Below are 15,527 nucleotides of genomic sequence, written 5' to 3' on the forward strand. Positions count from 1 at the left end.
ATGCGGAACGCCACGACAGCGGACTGATCAGACTGTCGGTGTTTGTCTTCGTATCGTCTCAGAGAATGTGTCCTGTCTGTCTGTTTTTCAGGCTTTTGTAAAGGATAAATGTAAACAAGACAAATGATAAAATATTTTGATCCTCACCTGTAGTGAGGGCTAAATGCTATTCTACATACAGGAAGAAATAGCTTTCATTTCCATGGGCATCCTCATCCTGGAGGGGACTTCAGAGCCCTTTATCTGAGCCTGGGAAATTTTCTGCCCACTTTTGTGTCAGTCTGTCCCAAAGAACGGGATGTCTCAGAGGCAGGACTGGAACCCAGGTCTTTCTGACTCCAAGCTTGGCCCTCCATCTACCATGTCACTTTGCCTCCACTGCCTTAGGTGTTTTAAAAGGAAAAAAGAAGTTGGTGGCCTAGATGTTTTTAGCAAATAGTTTAAATTGTGTATCTGCTAATAACCACATATACTCCATCTTCTAACCTAGGGCCAGATCCTATTGATGAAAAGGAAGCAAATAGCTGTTTTTAAAATTTTTTATGAACTTCAGTGTGCTCAAGAATCCCATCTGAGTCACCCTTTGTCCTGGAATGCTTGGCGAGGCCAGCAGCCTAAAGTAGGGGGAGGACCACCTTGGCCCCTCTGGCTTGTTCCAGCTGGGGTCCCCTTCTCTGATCTCCTTCCTGATCCCACGTCCAGCCTGCCCTCAAAGGGCAGAACAAAAACTGAGAACGAATGAGCCAAAATTCAATTTGCTAGCAACGTAAACTTAGGCTTTAATTTTTTTTCTCTCTCTCTCTCTCAAAACTGAGGTTCCCCAGTCAGCCAAACTTGTCTCTTATTGTTACTGTAGATCATGGAGCCCATCGGACCCCTTCTGTACCAACGACAGGAGCATCCTGACCCTCTCCACAATGGACTCATCTGCTTGTTAAAGGAACAGTAGCACTTGTGGGCAGCCATTTCAGTCTTTTCCCGAAAGTTCAGTGGGATTCTTCGGTTAGTGACCATTAGTTAGTTCAGCCAAACTTCTTCCTGAAACCAATGGAATAGGGCACACCTTACTCAAGTTCAAGAGAAGAGAAAAAAAAATCTTGTAGAGAAGCAAATTCCTTAATTTACGGTTTTTCCTAATTCTCCTCCCAAACAAGCTAAATAAACCCTATCCTAGTTTAGTTGCTGCCTCACAGGTTAATTGGAATCCTAAGAATCAAATGGCATTTCAGCTGTTGCCGGGGACACAGTTTAGCTTAACAAGGTGGAAAAGGGAGAGAGCGTCTGTTTACATGTTAAAATATTAAATAAATCATTAGCTAGGGCCCATCGCCATTTAAAGCTGCTTCTGTAAATTGTGCTGAAAAGTTTGCCTTAAAAACTCTATTTTTTTATTCTATATTTTTTATTCTATTGAAGCTTCTTGTGGCTGAAGTTTTAGCCATATTTGAGTAAGGTTCCCCTTTCTCAGAACTCCCCATGACCCATGTTATTACTTTATTGATTTTTGTAAAGTTCATGGGACAGGGTTTTTAAGGAAAGAAAACCAATCCATTATTTGTCTGCCTCTGTGCTGACAGTACATATGAACCCACACAGCCTCTTATAAACTGGTAGCAAAAGAACCAGGAAAGTTCACAAACTATGAGACCAGAGAGGTAGAAAATTCTTGTTCTAATTAAAACAAAAATCAGCCTTTATTTCTTTCATTTCCTTTTTACCATTTACTAGGGAGCTTTTGTGACAGAATATGAAGAAAAGTGCCATTTCATTAAGCGTAGGCATTATTTCATAACTTTGTCATTGATGGATTTTTTTGCATGTTTTAGTCCAGTTAATGTATTTCAATTTGGTCTTGCTGTATTTTAAAAACTTAAGCCTTTTTTTCTGCCCTTCATTAATTTAAAGACTTGATCATTCGTTTTGTGACAATGTTGTAAATACAGATGTATGAAATAAAAGAACAGAAATAAGCTTGGACAGTATTATAAATACTTTTAGGTACTTTTTCATGACACATTCAAGGTCATTTAAGTGTGGCTGGGCTCTGCCGTTGCCAGCCAGCCCTGTAGCGCCATGCTGGTCTCGGGGGTCGTGCTCCTCTCTTTGGTTCCTTTGGGAATTTTTTTTTTTTTTTAAACCAGGGCCACTTTCTTGGCTCCACTGTACTGCCTGCCGTCAGACTTGACAAGCTGCGTGGGGAAACGGAATTCAGCCATGGTTTCTTTTTAAATAAATATTTGGTCTTGGCTTTGTTTTCCCCCGACAAACCCCATCCCCTCTAATGAAGTAGTATTAATCTGAGACATTGCAGTAGACATGAAATGAACTCTGTTGCCTGATAAGATTGCTAGATTTTTTGGATCAAAGGTTTAATTGGTTATTTGTGACTGGTTAATTTGCTCAAGTTTCAGTCCTTAAAAGTAATTTTTCGTCCAAATGTTCAAGGTTGTAATTTGATTGCTCTCGGTTATAGTTCATTTCTTTGACGTGAATTCATACTTTCAAGATGTGAAAATGTCCTTTACGAAGATTAGGGGAAAAAACCCAACCTTAAACATGTAACATCTGATTGTATTAGCACAGCATTGAGAGCAAACAAAAAAAATCTAACTTCAGAATCTGCATTCCTTTCCCATATTTGGCCAAATAAATAATTTCATTCATTTATGGGAAGTTAGAGAGATTTGGACATTGGGAGTACAAACAAGAACTCAACCTCTAGCTCCTAGTAAAAGTTCCCGATTAATGGAACGCTTTTGTCTTTCGGTAATAAGAATATCATTGCATTCTTGCTGGATTTTACCTTCTTAACTTTTAAAAATTTTCCTATCAAATCTCCAGGTGTAGCAGCCCAGACCTCTTTTAGAAGAGGAATATTACTCTGAAAACGGGGGTCGTAAGGAAGGTCAGATAATACGCAAAAGAAGCTTTGAGCACCTGAATTTCCAGAAGAGGGTGACACACGCACACTTAACTTTTAAGATAGTTTGCTTTTTTATCCAGTAAAGTCTAATATAACAAAAGGACATGTGAGCTTTACTGCATCTGCCTTGAAGTGACAAGTGCCCCCAGAGGCAGGAGGAGTCTGTGCCTCTTTAGCTGGACCACAAGCCATCAGAATGAGAACCCTACTCAGGGTTCCCTGCAGTGGTAGCTTGGAGCTGATGTGATGTTCAGTCAAAATGAAAAAAGAGGATTTTGTGGATTCACTTTTTGAAACATAAGTGAAACAAATCTTGATATCAACCAGATGGACTATTACTTGTAAGATAACACCCAAGCTCTTTCTGTCATCATCGTGACTGTTGGTCCATGTGTTTTTTTTAAAAAAGCCTACCTACATATTCAAGCTAGATTAAGTTGAAAATAAAAGTTTTAAAATTTAGGATATTGTAGTATGATAGTCTATTGAGCATGGAATGACTTACCTTTAGGAAAAACTGTTTTCTAGTGCTGAAATTTGTATCACAGAACTAAATGTGACCAAGATAATTTATAGAAGTATTTCCACTAAAACTCTTACTGCGTTGTATACTCTTTTGGAAATACGCTACTACAGATAATTAACCCAACTGTTTCTGCCAACAAATAAAATACATAGTATCCAACGTCAACTTCATATTTTTTACTTAGAATTAGCTTATTTAAAATAATGGCCTGCATGTCCGCCCAGCTAGTGAACAAGTCAGTTCGCCTATGAAAGATTCCTAGCAATTGCTTTTAGATGCAGAATATTGCCTCAGTTTTTAATGGAGGCAAGGCAGGAAATGAAATTTGGACCCCCAAAAAGCAGATAGTCTTCCAAAAGTTCTCCTTTTGGAAATTTTGAAGATATTAAGACTGAATGCCCTCAAATTGATCAGCCTCTCTTGGGCTATCTCATTCCTGCAGCTGATGCATTAGGGTCATCCCAGAAATCCCCAAGCCACGGGAGCCCACCAGAACACATCATCTCAAATTCACTGGCTTTCCACTGCTATGGCCCCTGCCATAAACACACTGGGGCTCGTGCCGGATTGGACCTGTCTATAAGGAGCAGGGAGAGACATTGCCACAGATCAAAATTTTCCAAGTTCCTCCCTCTTTGCAGAGATGGGAGATGCAGTTTAGTTAAAATACTACACATCCTGTTCAGTATGATTAATGACGGGGGCTCGAGGTGTTTGGAGTTTTGCTAAACTTAGTTTTTTCTTTTTAGAAATCATTATTAGGGAAAGTTCCTTAAGTTGGAGAGGGGCCAAAGACTGAATGACAGGATAACAAATTTCAGCTGGAGATGCTTTTTCCCCTAGCTTATGATTCTTGTTAGTGAACATTCAAGCATCTGGGGAGAAAGTGAGGGAGGACTGACTTCAAGAATAAGGCATCCATGAAACCGACACCAAAGAGATTTGAACCATGTTTAATTTTAGTCCCATTTGTGCATATTTCATTTACATCTTGAAAGAAGGTAATCCTCTATTTTCACAAGAAAAAGCCTTTAGCAAAATATGGTTTATTTTGGAAAAACATGAAGGATATTCCTACAAAAATGATATCTTAATGACACGTTTATCATAATGATGAATGTTTGCTTTTAAGGGGCATTTTAAGCTGGACACTGTAGCAATATGTAGTTCAAATGTTGGACCTCAGACACTGTGGTTATGTAATGAAATCCTTTTTAATATTTTCTGTACATTGTCAATTAATGCAAGTTGCTTTACTGTACAGCTGTCAGTAAATGTTTTTTTAGAAATTTGCCAGATTATATTTATTGAATAAAACTTTCCCACTTAGCTAAAATGTTTCTTTTCATTTTTTGAACAGCCTAAATATTTATTAGATAATATCTATAATCTTAGATAATAACACTGAGTTACAAAGGATCTTACTTTTTTTTTTTTTTTGCTCATAAACAGACAAGGAAACTGAGGCTGAGGAAGTCCAAGAGACATCCAAGTCCCAAGGATGGAGAGGAAAAGTCACATTTACATTTTATTTTGTTAATTGCATTTAATCTGGTTCAGGCAGCAGTGTTAACCATCCAGCAGGGCTCGTGGCTCTTGACACTTAAAAACTACTGAGTTTTTCATAACGGAGATTCCCATTCATATAGTGCTTTTTAGTTTAATAAAGCCCCTTCCCTCTTCTTCCAGTAATTGGCAGTTTATTTTTATCCCATTTTAAGGATGAGGACGTGATGCCCACAGACTTCTAAGTAACTTGCCTGTGGCAGAACGAGGTTCTGCTTCCACAGATGCTGTGAACTTGGCTACAAAGATAAGGAACTGGGGAAGAGTCAGAACAGGGGTCTCTGCTTTCTTGGCCAATAGGGATTCAGAGGCCACACAGCAACTGACTTCAACTGGTCAGGGAGTCTTGCTGCTGCCTGTGCTTAAATCGGGTTCATTAATATGACTTTCTCCCCTAGAGAACTTTAAGTTTCCTTAATGTCATGGAGGACTGATGAATGGGGAAGGGGACCCAGAAAGGGCCCGGACCAGGCCGGCTGCCGAAGGAGGAGCAGAACTCACCTGCGAGCCAAAGGGCTCGTTCCACCTCGTTGCTCATCAGAGCTGCACTCCTGCCTGCTTCTTGTACAAACAAAATGGAAAGCCTCCTCCATGTCCTCCATCTCTAAGTCTCACACAGGAAGGAGAGCCCGGGTCTCCTCAGCTTAGTCCCAGAGCCTCCCTTTGCCGTGTACGAGGAGCACCTCTTCAGCTACAACAGATGCTCTCCCTTCTGGAATCCCCTTCGGCCTCCAGACCCGCAGGCTCCTCCCAGCACAGCACGAGCAGCACAGTTTGCTAGGAAGGCGCCGTTACTAGCCGGCTGGCATAACAGGAGAGACTTTGGTTTTGGACCCCAAGAGGTGGAACTGGCAGAAGCTCCGGGTTCTGTTGGGCCGGCCCAAGAGCCTCTCTGGAGGGCAGGCAGCTGGGGTCGCAGAAGGAGGCAGAAGTCATTCATCTCCCTGAATAAAAGGGCAAGATGCAACTCAAAATTTTCATAGGTAGGAAGAAAGAATGAACAATCATTTTTAAAAGATTCTGAACATTCAGATCGTTTTTCAGTTAGAAAGAAGCAGGAGAACAGTGTAAACTCTGGGAGAAGCGTAGCTCCCTGGAGATGGTCGCCAGCGCCCATACTGGTGGCCGAGGCTGAGCCATTTGGGAAGCCGCCTCTTCCTTCACCAGACAAACCTGAATGCAAAGGAGTCAGACAAGTGAAGCTATAGAGGAAAACCAGGGCTCCCTTCTCCTAGTCTGGGGCAGAAGCCTGACAAGGACCCGGTGGTCCCGGTGCATGCTAGGCTCCCGAGGTCAGCCCATCCATTTCATGGGCAAGGTTTTCCAGCTCCGTCATATCAATCAGTGCCGGGCTCACTGAGATAAAACGCAACTTTTCTGAACCCTAATTTACCATCCCATAAAGAAACTGACTGTAGAGAAGGAGCCCGTGTCTGTTGGAAGACACTTTTGTCAACTATTAAATCCTCTCTAGGTCTTTGCCTTGGCTGCTCCCAGAGCCGAGAATGACAGGCTAGCCAAGGCCACCCTAAAAAGACTCAGGTTCCAAAACTGCTTCCCAAGGGCAGAGGGGACCATGGGCTCCCTCTGCAGGGAGGCAGGTCAGCGGGTCACTTGGCACCCACTGATGACAGTGGTTGTGTGTCAGGCCCTAGGCTGGGCACGAGAGACAGAAACAGCCTTGGAGAGGAGGCGGCCTGTGACCTCTGGGCTGCCGCTGAGGGGAGCACCAGCCAGCCACCAAGGGGAGCACCAGCCAGCCACCAAGCACCAGGTGAATGTCTGTCACGTAGCTCCCTCCCCCTGTGCCGCGGCCAGGACAGCCCTCCGCATGCACTCCGGGTCACTGAAGCGCCAGACCTGGGAGGCTACACTGGATTCTGAAGGGGGAGGGGACAGGGTCCCACCTCTGCTTTAGGAAGGCCTGTGTCCCGAGGGCAGCTTCAATGGGGGCTGGCTGAGGAAAGGGGGATGGGAGGGCAGCGTGTAAATACCATGTCATCAGTAAGATTTTGATGCCCGGGCCACGCCAGACTAACCTGGACTCTGTTGGAGAAGGTGGAGACACCCTCGCAGATCTGGGGATCGCGCCAAGCAGAAGCTGCTCTTCACCCTGTCCCAGCTCTCAGGCTGTGATCTGCTAACGAAACCTGCCAATTAACAGCAACCACCATGTGCAGCTTTTGTGCAGCTTCATATGAGCCGGGGGTCACACGGAAAGGGGAGACAGACGAGCACAGCCCCAATGGCCAAGGATTACGGTCAGATTGGTGACCGGGAGTGAGCAAGGTTGAGGGCGTGACCGTCTTAGGGCGGAAGGGCAGGGTAGGTGCTCATGGGAAATGAGAAGCCCCCATGTGGTTGGTGGGGGAGGGATGCACAGCAATATCCGGGAGTGGAGAATGCAGGGAGAGGCAGGTGGTCGTCCCTGCCAACGGCCAGGGGAGGCAGAGCCGTGGGCCAGCCATTGGGTGGGGCATGCGGAGAGCTAATGAGATCCTACGGCCACAAGTCTCCTTGTTGGGAAGCCTTTCCTAGCACCTTTCCCTTCTACACCTTGCTCCCAATTATATCTCCTGCAGACCAAGCAGAACAAGGCTACTTCCTCTTGAAATACAGCTTTAATCTCTTTGAAGGGAACGTTCCCCATGTTGTCTCTTCTCCAGGCCAGGTGGCCCAGCTCTTCAAAACATCTTCCTATTTTCCAGTGGCCAAAGCACAAAGGTTGCATCAAGAAGAGACTGGTCTGGATTCACGTGCAGCCAGTTTCTTGTTCAGAATACATTATAAAAGCTGCGATCTTTAGGCTATAGAGTATCAAAGAATCATGCTAATAGTATAATAAAAATCTCCAAAAAGAATGCTAGTAGAGGGGCAGCTCGGTGGGGCAGTGGATAAAGCAACAGCCCTGGAGTCAGGAGGACCCGAGTTCAAATGTGACCTCGGACACTTAATGCTTCCTGGCTGTGTGACCCTGGGCAAGTCACTTAACTCCAATTGCCTCAGTTAAAAAAAAAAAGTAGACTACTGCTAGAGAAGAAAGTCGCATAAAGGGCACTAGCAATTCAGAATCAGTGAAATCCAACTTGTGACAAATCTAGAATGAAATAAGAATGACTCATGACATGGGAGCCAAGAAAGATGCAGCTGAGACTGCAGCTGAGGGGAAGCGTATCCCATCGCCGGACAACTAACTGATGGAAACACTGCACTGAATCACAGATCTGTCTCCTCCACTACCCGTGAGCTCCTCGGAATAAGTCTGCCCCCCATCCCCTCAGCCAACCATTCTTCATACGGCATCATTTCCAGACCCCTCCCCACCAAAGTGTTCTGGTAAGCCATCCCACCTGGAAGTGAACACAACAATCACAGACCGGACCCGAGTTAGTTAGTGGAGGCGGCACGGTGCAGAAGAGCCAGCCCAGCTCCAGAGCCTGAGGATCTGGGCCCCAGACTGGCCTCTGCCTCCATCGACAGCTGCAGGAGGAGGAGACTGGACATGGCTTCCCAGATCCCTTTAAATGCTAAAACAGTGCTTTAGCCCAATTACCTGGGAGCTCTGGCCATTTACTTCACAGTCACGCTGCAACATCAACACTTACAAAGTCTTGAAGGAAAAACAAAGTTGGAAACAGCACTTGTGAATAAAGAGAAAAGCGTTCTAGTTGTCTACTCTCCCCTGTGAAATGTACAGTTCTTCTCAATTCTACCCCAGCACCCAGAGGCTGGTCTTTTAATTGCCAGTTCATCCTGGTCACAGAGAAAAAATTTACTTCAATCTTGTTTGAATTTTAAAAGTTAAGTGAGTGTATCAGCTAACACTTTAAAAAAGTAAGCTCATGAAATAAATACAAAGCTAACAGCCAGACACACCGACATTCACACTCCATGGACCAGCAAAATCAGCTATGTATGTTCGTCTGACTCCAGCGTCCTGTGCATCTGGGTCTGACACAAGAAAAGATGAGTCTATAGGAAGGGCGGACTGCAAGTGAGGGGGCTTTTCCCTCCCCAGCACAGGGGAAGAAGCCCAATGAGGAGGAAATGGGTGCAGGAGTCTTGGAGGACCCTGCCACCTTCCTAGGATGGCATTCTCCCAGCCACCTGCCACAACTGAGGCCTGCCCTAAGCCATGGGAGCAGGGGGCCCAGCACGGCTTCCTGCTTTGCCTCCATTCCCTTTTCACCCACCCTGTGATCACGACCAAGGTGCCAGAATCCCTGTGGAAGAGTTTGGTATTTGGAGGATTTAAAAACTCAGAAATAAGTATGAGAAAGTTTACACAGAGCTAGAGTTGACTAGGAATCCTGCCCACAAGGGGCCCCAGAGGGTCCACTGAGATTTCTCCAGCACTAGAGAAGCTACAACCATCCAGTCATTTCCGCTGAACATCCTATTAATGTTCGTCTTTTCTAATACATCATTACACTTCACTACTGTCCTCCATTTCGGATGCAAAGGATCACTCAGCACTTAAGGATTCAAACAAACCAATAAAAATACCTATTTAAATATATTCAAATACCTATTTAAAGCATTTCCCAAGGCATTAAAAAAGAATTCAGGGAGACAGATTTTGCAACTAGCCAAAGTTAAAAGCAAATAAGGGTGCTTCTCAGGGCCCTGGGGACTCTGCCAAATCTCTAACAATAATCCTCATTTTTTAATGGTGGCAACTCGATTATATTCTGGTTGCATATCCACTTAAGAGTTTCTTAGGGTACATAGTACAAGCTGCCAGTCTGAACCTGATTTCTGCCAAATTGCATTCCATTGAGCCGTTCAGTCATATTTGACTCTTCATGACCCTGTGGACCTTGGAGTTCTCATGGCAAAGATCCTCTAGGATCCTGACTTGAAACAAGCATAGTCAAGCAGGGGAAAAATCAAAGCAGGCCTCTTTTGGTACCCATAATCTACCCCATTTCTACCAAGAGACAGAAGGCATATTTTGCCATCAGTATCCAGAAATCATTGGATATGGGCTTATTGGGCAGTTACTCCTTCAAAAGAGCCTATTCCACCCCCCAGACAAGACTTGTTGAGAAATACTGTTTCAAACTGAGCCACTTTACCTCCTTTCAATTAAAAGGAACAAAAAGATGCAAAAACTAGAAAAAGGCTGCATTTAGACATTTAGATGTCACCAGTTCCCAAGGCAGAACGTTCCACTTTTGGATAGCTCTGAATGTTGCTCTCCCACATCAGTTAAATTTCTTTGTAAATGTGCTTTCCATGACAGTTAGACCAATCCCCAACTGCATCAAGTACAGTGCCATTGCTCGCGGTGCTACCCTTTCCCCCCAAACAAGTCTAAAGCTTCTTCCCCAAAGTTTCTCCAAGATGGCAACAGCGCACTCCTCTCCGAGTCTTAGCTTCAGGCTAAACTCTCTGGGGTCCTTCAGTAAACCTTCAGGTACTACACTCCTAGTAGCTAAAAGTGGCACATTTATATAGCTCTTAACTACAGACATTGAGCTTCCTTAGCAGTTTATGATCTCATTTGATCCTTACCTCGACCACCTTGGGAGGAAGTTGCTGCTATTCTTCTCACTGATAGATGAGGAAACTGAGGTTAACAAAAGCTCAATGACTTGTCCTGGTGAATATCTTTTTAGCTCAGCTGTTTGTTTCTGGGCCGAGCTCTCGATCCACTGGGATTTCTACTTGTCCCAACAGGGTGTGAAGTTCATGGCTTTCCTCAGGTATGTGGCCCTGCCCTTGACAGTTTCCTGAGACTTGAACACAATACCTAGATGTCTGAACTTCCACCTCCTAATTCCTGGATGACATTCTTAATGCAGCCTAAAAGAGCAGTGCCTTTTCTCCTCGCTGCCACAGCGCTGTTCTGATCAGACTGAATTTATAATCCACTTTCAAAAAAAAAGAAAAAACCCAGATTTTTTTGCAAATGAACTGTATTCTATTCATATGGGCCCTAGTTTATATATGTTACTAAAAAAAACAAAAAAAAACAAAAACCTGTTTTGGAGATTTTAAAAATGCTGATATATTGTTTTTACATCACTTTATTTCCAAATAAATCCTCCTCTGCCTTCCCCACCACTAAACTAAATAGTTCAAGAAATCTAACCCTCTGATTTCATTATACATGCATTGCGGTTCCCCCACGGCTAGGAGAACAGAAGGGAGAAAAGTACATTTTTTCATCTCTTCTCCTGGGGCAAGCTTTGCCATTATAATTATACAACATTTGGGGCTGACCATTTAGTTCTTTGTCTTTTAGTTGCTATAGCCAGTGTGTCTTTTTCTCTTAGAAGTCCTGCTCCCTTCACTTAGCATCAGATTATATAAATCTATATAATAAATCTAAATATAAAGCTTCTCTGTTCTTTATTTTCTTAGTTTCACTGATATACACTTACACATGTTTACTCATTCCCTAAAAGGCATGTACTTTATGTGGAGTCTTTTGCTACTACAAATATTGCTATATTATAGTTTGTTATATAGAGGACCTTTCATTCAATCTTTGAAGTACATGGGATATGTGTTTAAGTACACCAAATAAGTGAGCACGATTCACAGAAACTTTTCTCTTTGTATTCACAGGACCTAACAAAACATCTTGTACAGAACAGTACAAGTTATTACATTACTTAACAAATGGCACGTGTATTAGACTGAATTATTAGAAGCTCATAAGCTATTTTACAAAGAGAAATAAAGCTCAGTATTTAACTATTAAAGATCAATTGTTATATACGATTATATAATATGTATACATTTATTAATATTTTCTGCTTTTACATTATCTTTATTTGCAATTATCTTTATAATTGCACCCAACAAGCTCACCCCTTGTGACAAAAAGTAGAGGGGGAAAAAAGGGTGAATGGCAAAACACAAAAGACTTCCTGATTTTTTGTGGAGTTCGGGAATCATTTTGACAAATATTAATCCAATTCTTAAAATGGAATCCAAAAATATTTTGACACACTTTCGATAGATGGGTCAAAACTAAACAACAAAAAAGAAATTTAGCTTTTCTACAAGCAATTCTGCAAAGGCTGCATGGGGCAAAGTTGGCTAGACAGCAATTCATGTAAAAAAACAAACTTGCAGGTTTCAGTGAACTGCAAACACAATGAAGATCTGATTCAACTCAACAAATATTCTTTAACAAACTTAGGAAAACACGCTGGGGGGGATTCATTCTGCGGTGGAGATATAAAATGTCAGCAGAAGCTTTTACATGACAAGAGGAGGGGGGAAATCCCCTACATCAGGGAGAGAGGAAGGTAGGAAAGGTGATCCAAGCCTTCATTAAGTATCTACCAGCCAAAAGCACAATGACCAAATGAAGTCGTTCCTGACCTTAGGAAGCTCACATTCTGTCCCATAAACTAACACCCTCCCCCAAACAGGTAGACAAAAAACAGACCTAGTGAGAGCACCTGTGCACCTGTGTGGAAGGGAAGGCCAAAGGTTAGACTGCCTGAGAGGCCAGGGGGCCTGCTCAAAAATGGACAGAAGGGATCAGGAGCGACATCTTGAAGTAAAACCAGACCTGACAGCCAACAGTGAGGCAAGACAGTAGGGAGGGCATGGGCAGGTGTCCTAGTCCAAGACCCCCCGGGGGCTGCCCAATGGAGACAGCAGGAGAGCGGGCAGCAGGCCCAGGAGAGAAAGTACCCAGAGACCCTGAGCAGGGTCAGTGAGAGAAGGCAGCAGCTGGGTGAGCTTAAACATAGATGAAGCTAAGGAAGAAATGTAGAGGGGGGAAGTAGAGGGATCCAGTCCCATGGAGCTGGCGTTTGGTGCTGGCAGCTCCAGGAGACCGTTGCATGATAGGGTGCTAGGGTGTGCACTGCAACACATCCACCCTTTTCCTTCCTGTGAGATTCTTAGACATGATCTTTGATAATCCTTCAGAAAGGTTATTCAACACAGAGTCCTCCTCTAGGTCTTTTAATATTTTGTGGGCTCAAATGATATTTTTCAAATGAAAAAATTAGTCATTCATAGTCACAGGAAAAGATGCTCTAAAATCATTACTGATCAGAAAAATGCAAGGTAAAACAACTCTGGGGTTCCACCTCTCAGATTGGCTAAGATGACAGGAAATGATAATGACAAATGTGGGAAAACTGGGACACTGATACATTGTTGGTGGAATTGTGAACCAATGGGATCCAACCATTCTGGAGAGCAATCTGGAACTCTGCTCAAAAAGTTATAAAATGGTGCATACCCTTTGATCCAGCAATGCCATTACTGGATCTGTATCCCAAAAAGATAAGAAAGAAAAAAGACTCACATGTGTGAAAATATTTGTAGAAGCTCTTTTTGTGGTAGCAAAGAATTAGAAAATGAGTAAATGTCCATCAGTTGGGGAATGACTGCATAAGTTGTGGTACATGAAGGTAATAGAATATTATTGTTCTATAAAAAATGAACAAGATGATTTTAGAAAGACCTGAAAATATTTACATGAATCAATGCTAAGTGAAACCAGCAGAACCAGAAATATTGTACATAATAACAGCAAGAATGTGTGATGATCAACTAAGGAAGACTTGATTCTTCTCCGTATTTCAGTGATTCATGGCAATCCCAGTAGACTTTGGATAGAAAACACCATCTGTACCCAGAGAGATGATTATGGCGAATCAATATAAATCAGCACATGCTATGTTCACTTTTTCTTTTGTTTTTTTCCTCATCATTTTTAAAAAATGTATATGTATAACCAGAAAGAAAAATTAAGTTACAAAATATTTTGTGGGCAGTAGTACGATACAACCTTTTTCTATCCCCATTTTTGCTTCATGGTCTACCTACTCGTTGGCCCAGCTACTTAATCGTGTCCTGCATAATGTTTTATTTTGCCACTTCCTGAATATATCCCATCATTAGCAACCCAGTGCACCTTCATATAGTATTCAAAGGAGCCTCAAAGGCCATCTAAATCGAAACCCTCATTTTCAAGTGAGAAAACTGGGTCTTTGAAAAGTTTAAGATGACTAAGGATGTATTAAGACTATTAAAAGTCAGATGCTACATCTGAACCCAGATATTTTTAATTCCAAAAAACATAGCTATTAAGATGAATTTTGATGATAGAGAGCAGTTAGGATTACTGAATCCAGAGCGATTTCCCAAAGGGGGCCCAGCCTCCTCTCATCCTCCTATCCAACCATCTTATTTGATATTCTTCCGAATGAGCACTTACAAAAATGTATGTAGTTGAAACTTTCAAGGAATTCTTGTAGGCATATACATTAGCTTATGCAGAAGCAGCTGGGTGGCTCAGCAAATAACACCCTGCCTGGGAGTAAGGAAGCCCTGGATTCAGAGCCAGTCTGCCATTTACTGGCTGCATGACCTTGGTCAAGTACTCAACTTTTGCCTCCTCAGTTTCCTCAACTATAAATGAGAATAACCAAAGCATCTAACTCTCAGGGTGGTTGATGTTTGTAAAAGCACTAAGCACGGTACCTAGCATACAGTAAGTACGTAACAACCCTTTGCTTTTCTTTCATGTTATTCCCTCTGAATGTGAACATCTTACCCTCCTAGGTCCAGTTCAAAACTTCCATAGAGAAGGTATAAGTTTGTGAGGTATTGTGAAGGTAAAGGGTTTAAAAAGGAAAACAGAGAAAGAGATGGAAGGATGGAAAATAAATGATCAAAGAGGGGAATTTAAGAATTCAAAATGGAAGATAAATAGTGAGAATTAGGTAATAGAATATTATTGTTCTATAAAAAATGAACAAGATGATTTTTAAAAGACCTGAAAATATTTACATGAATCAATGCTAAGTGAAACCAACAGAACCAGAAATATTGTACACAAATAACAGCAAGAATGTGCGATGATCAACTAAGAAAGACTTGATTCTTCTCCGTGTTTCTGTGGAAACCTCTGTGGAATAGCTAAGGTGGAATAAGAATAATAAAAATAACCTATACTAAGAAATCTGATCAGCTTAAAAAAAACTCCATTTATATATATCCTGATACCTTGAAATCTGAGGGAAGGAGAAGAGGGATAACAGGAGGAGAGGGGAAAGGAAAAGCTGACTCTGGTCCAAAATTCCTTGACAAGAGTTGATTATGACCCATGAAGAACTGAGCTATGAGGAGATGAAGTGCATATCGAGAATGATCCCAGAGTGATTGTGTAGAAGATCCTGGACATAAAAGTAGAAAGCAAGAAACAGTGGACTCCTCCAGAGAAAGGGAAAAGCTTGGATAGCTAGAAATCAGTGTGGGAAAACAGGAATAATTGTCCAAGCTTATCATTCTACACACTGGGAAGCTGGGGAAAGCAAAGGCAGGAAGTGGAGGTACAAGGGTGATTCTGGTTTAGTAATTGGATCCAATAAATCCCCAACTCAATGAACTGTCAATCACTGGAGTGAAATCTTATATATTGCGTATCAATCAATCACTTATTAAATCCCCAGTATTTTTTAAAGGTAATTTTTTGAGGAAGTACTAGCAATTAGAGGAAATCAGGAAAAGTTTCAAATAAAAAGTAGT

General features: G+C 42.4%; 1 protein-coding gene and 1 long non-coding RNA gene across 3 annotated transcripts in view; one reads left to right on the forward strand and one right to left on the reverse strand.

Moving 5' to 3' along the window:
* ATP11B (ATPase phospholipid transporting 11B (putative)) overlaps nucleotides 1–4,738 on the forward strand; it is a 122,336-nt gene extending 117,598 nt beyond the window's left edge. The window contains exon 31 of one of the 2 annotated variants that reach the window (XM_031957731.1): nucleotides 857–944. Coding sequence is in view for 1 of the 2 variants with exons in the window: in XM_031957730.1 (XP_031813590.1) it covers nucleotides 857–938 (82 nt within the window). In the remaining variant the exon portion in view is untranslated. Of the gene's footprint in view, nucleotides 1–856 lie in introns of both variants that reach the window. The other variant, XM_031957730.1, reaches the window with a different exon arrangement.
* On the reverse strand, nucleotides 803–13,077 carry LOC111720069. The gene is made up of 2 exons (XR_004232764.1): nucleotides 5,517–13,077; nucleotides 803–1,038 (listed from the first exon to the last, which is right to left on the reverse strand). It is a non-coding gene; the product is annotated as an uncharacterized LOC111720069 (long non-coding RNA).
* Between the last annotated feature and the right edge of the window lie 2,450 nt (nucleotides 13,078–15,527).

The sequence above is a fragment of the Sarcophilus harrisii genome, chromosome 3 (genome assembly GCF_902635505.1).
Source record: "Sarcophilus harrisii chromosome 3, mSarHar1.11, whole genome shotgun sequence".
Classification (NCBI taxonomy): Eukaryota; Metazoa; Chordata; class Mammalia; order Dasyuromorphia; family Dasyuridae; genus Sarcophilus; species Sarcophilus harrisii.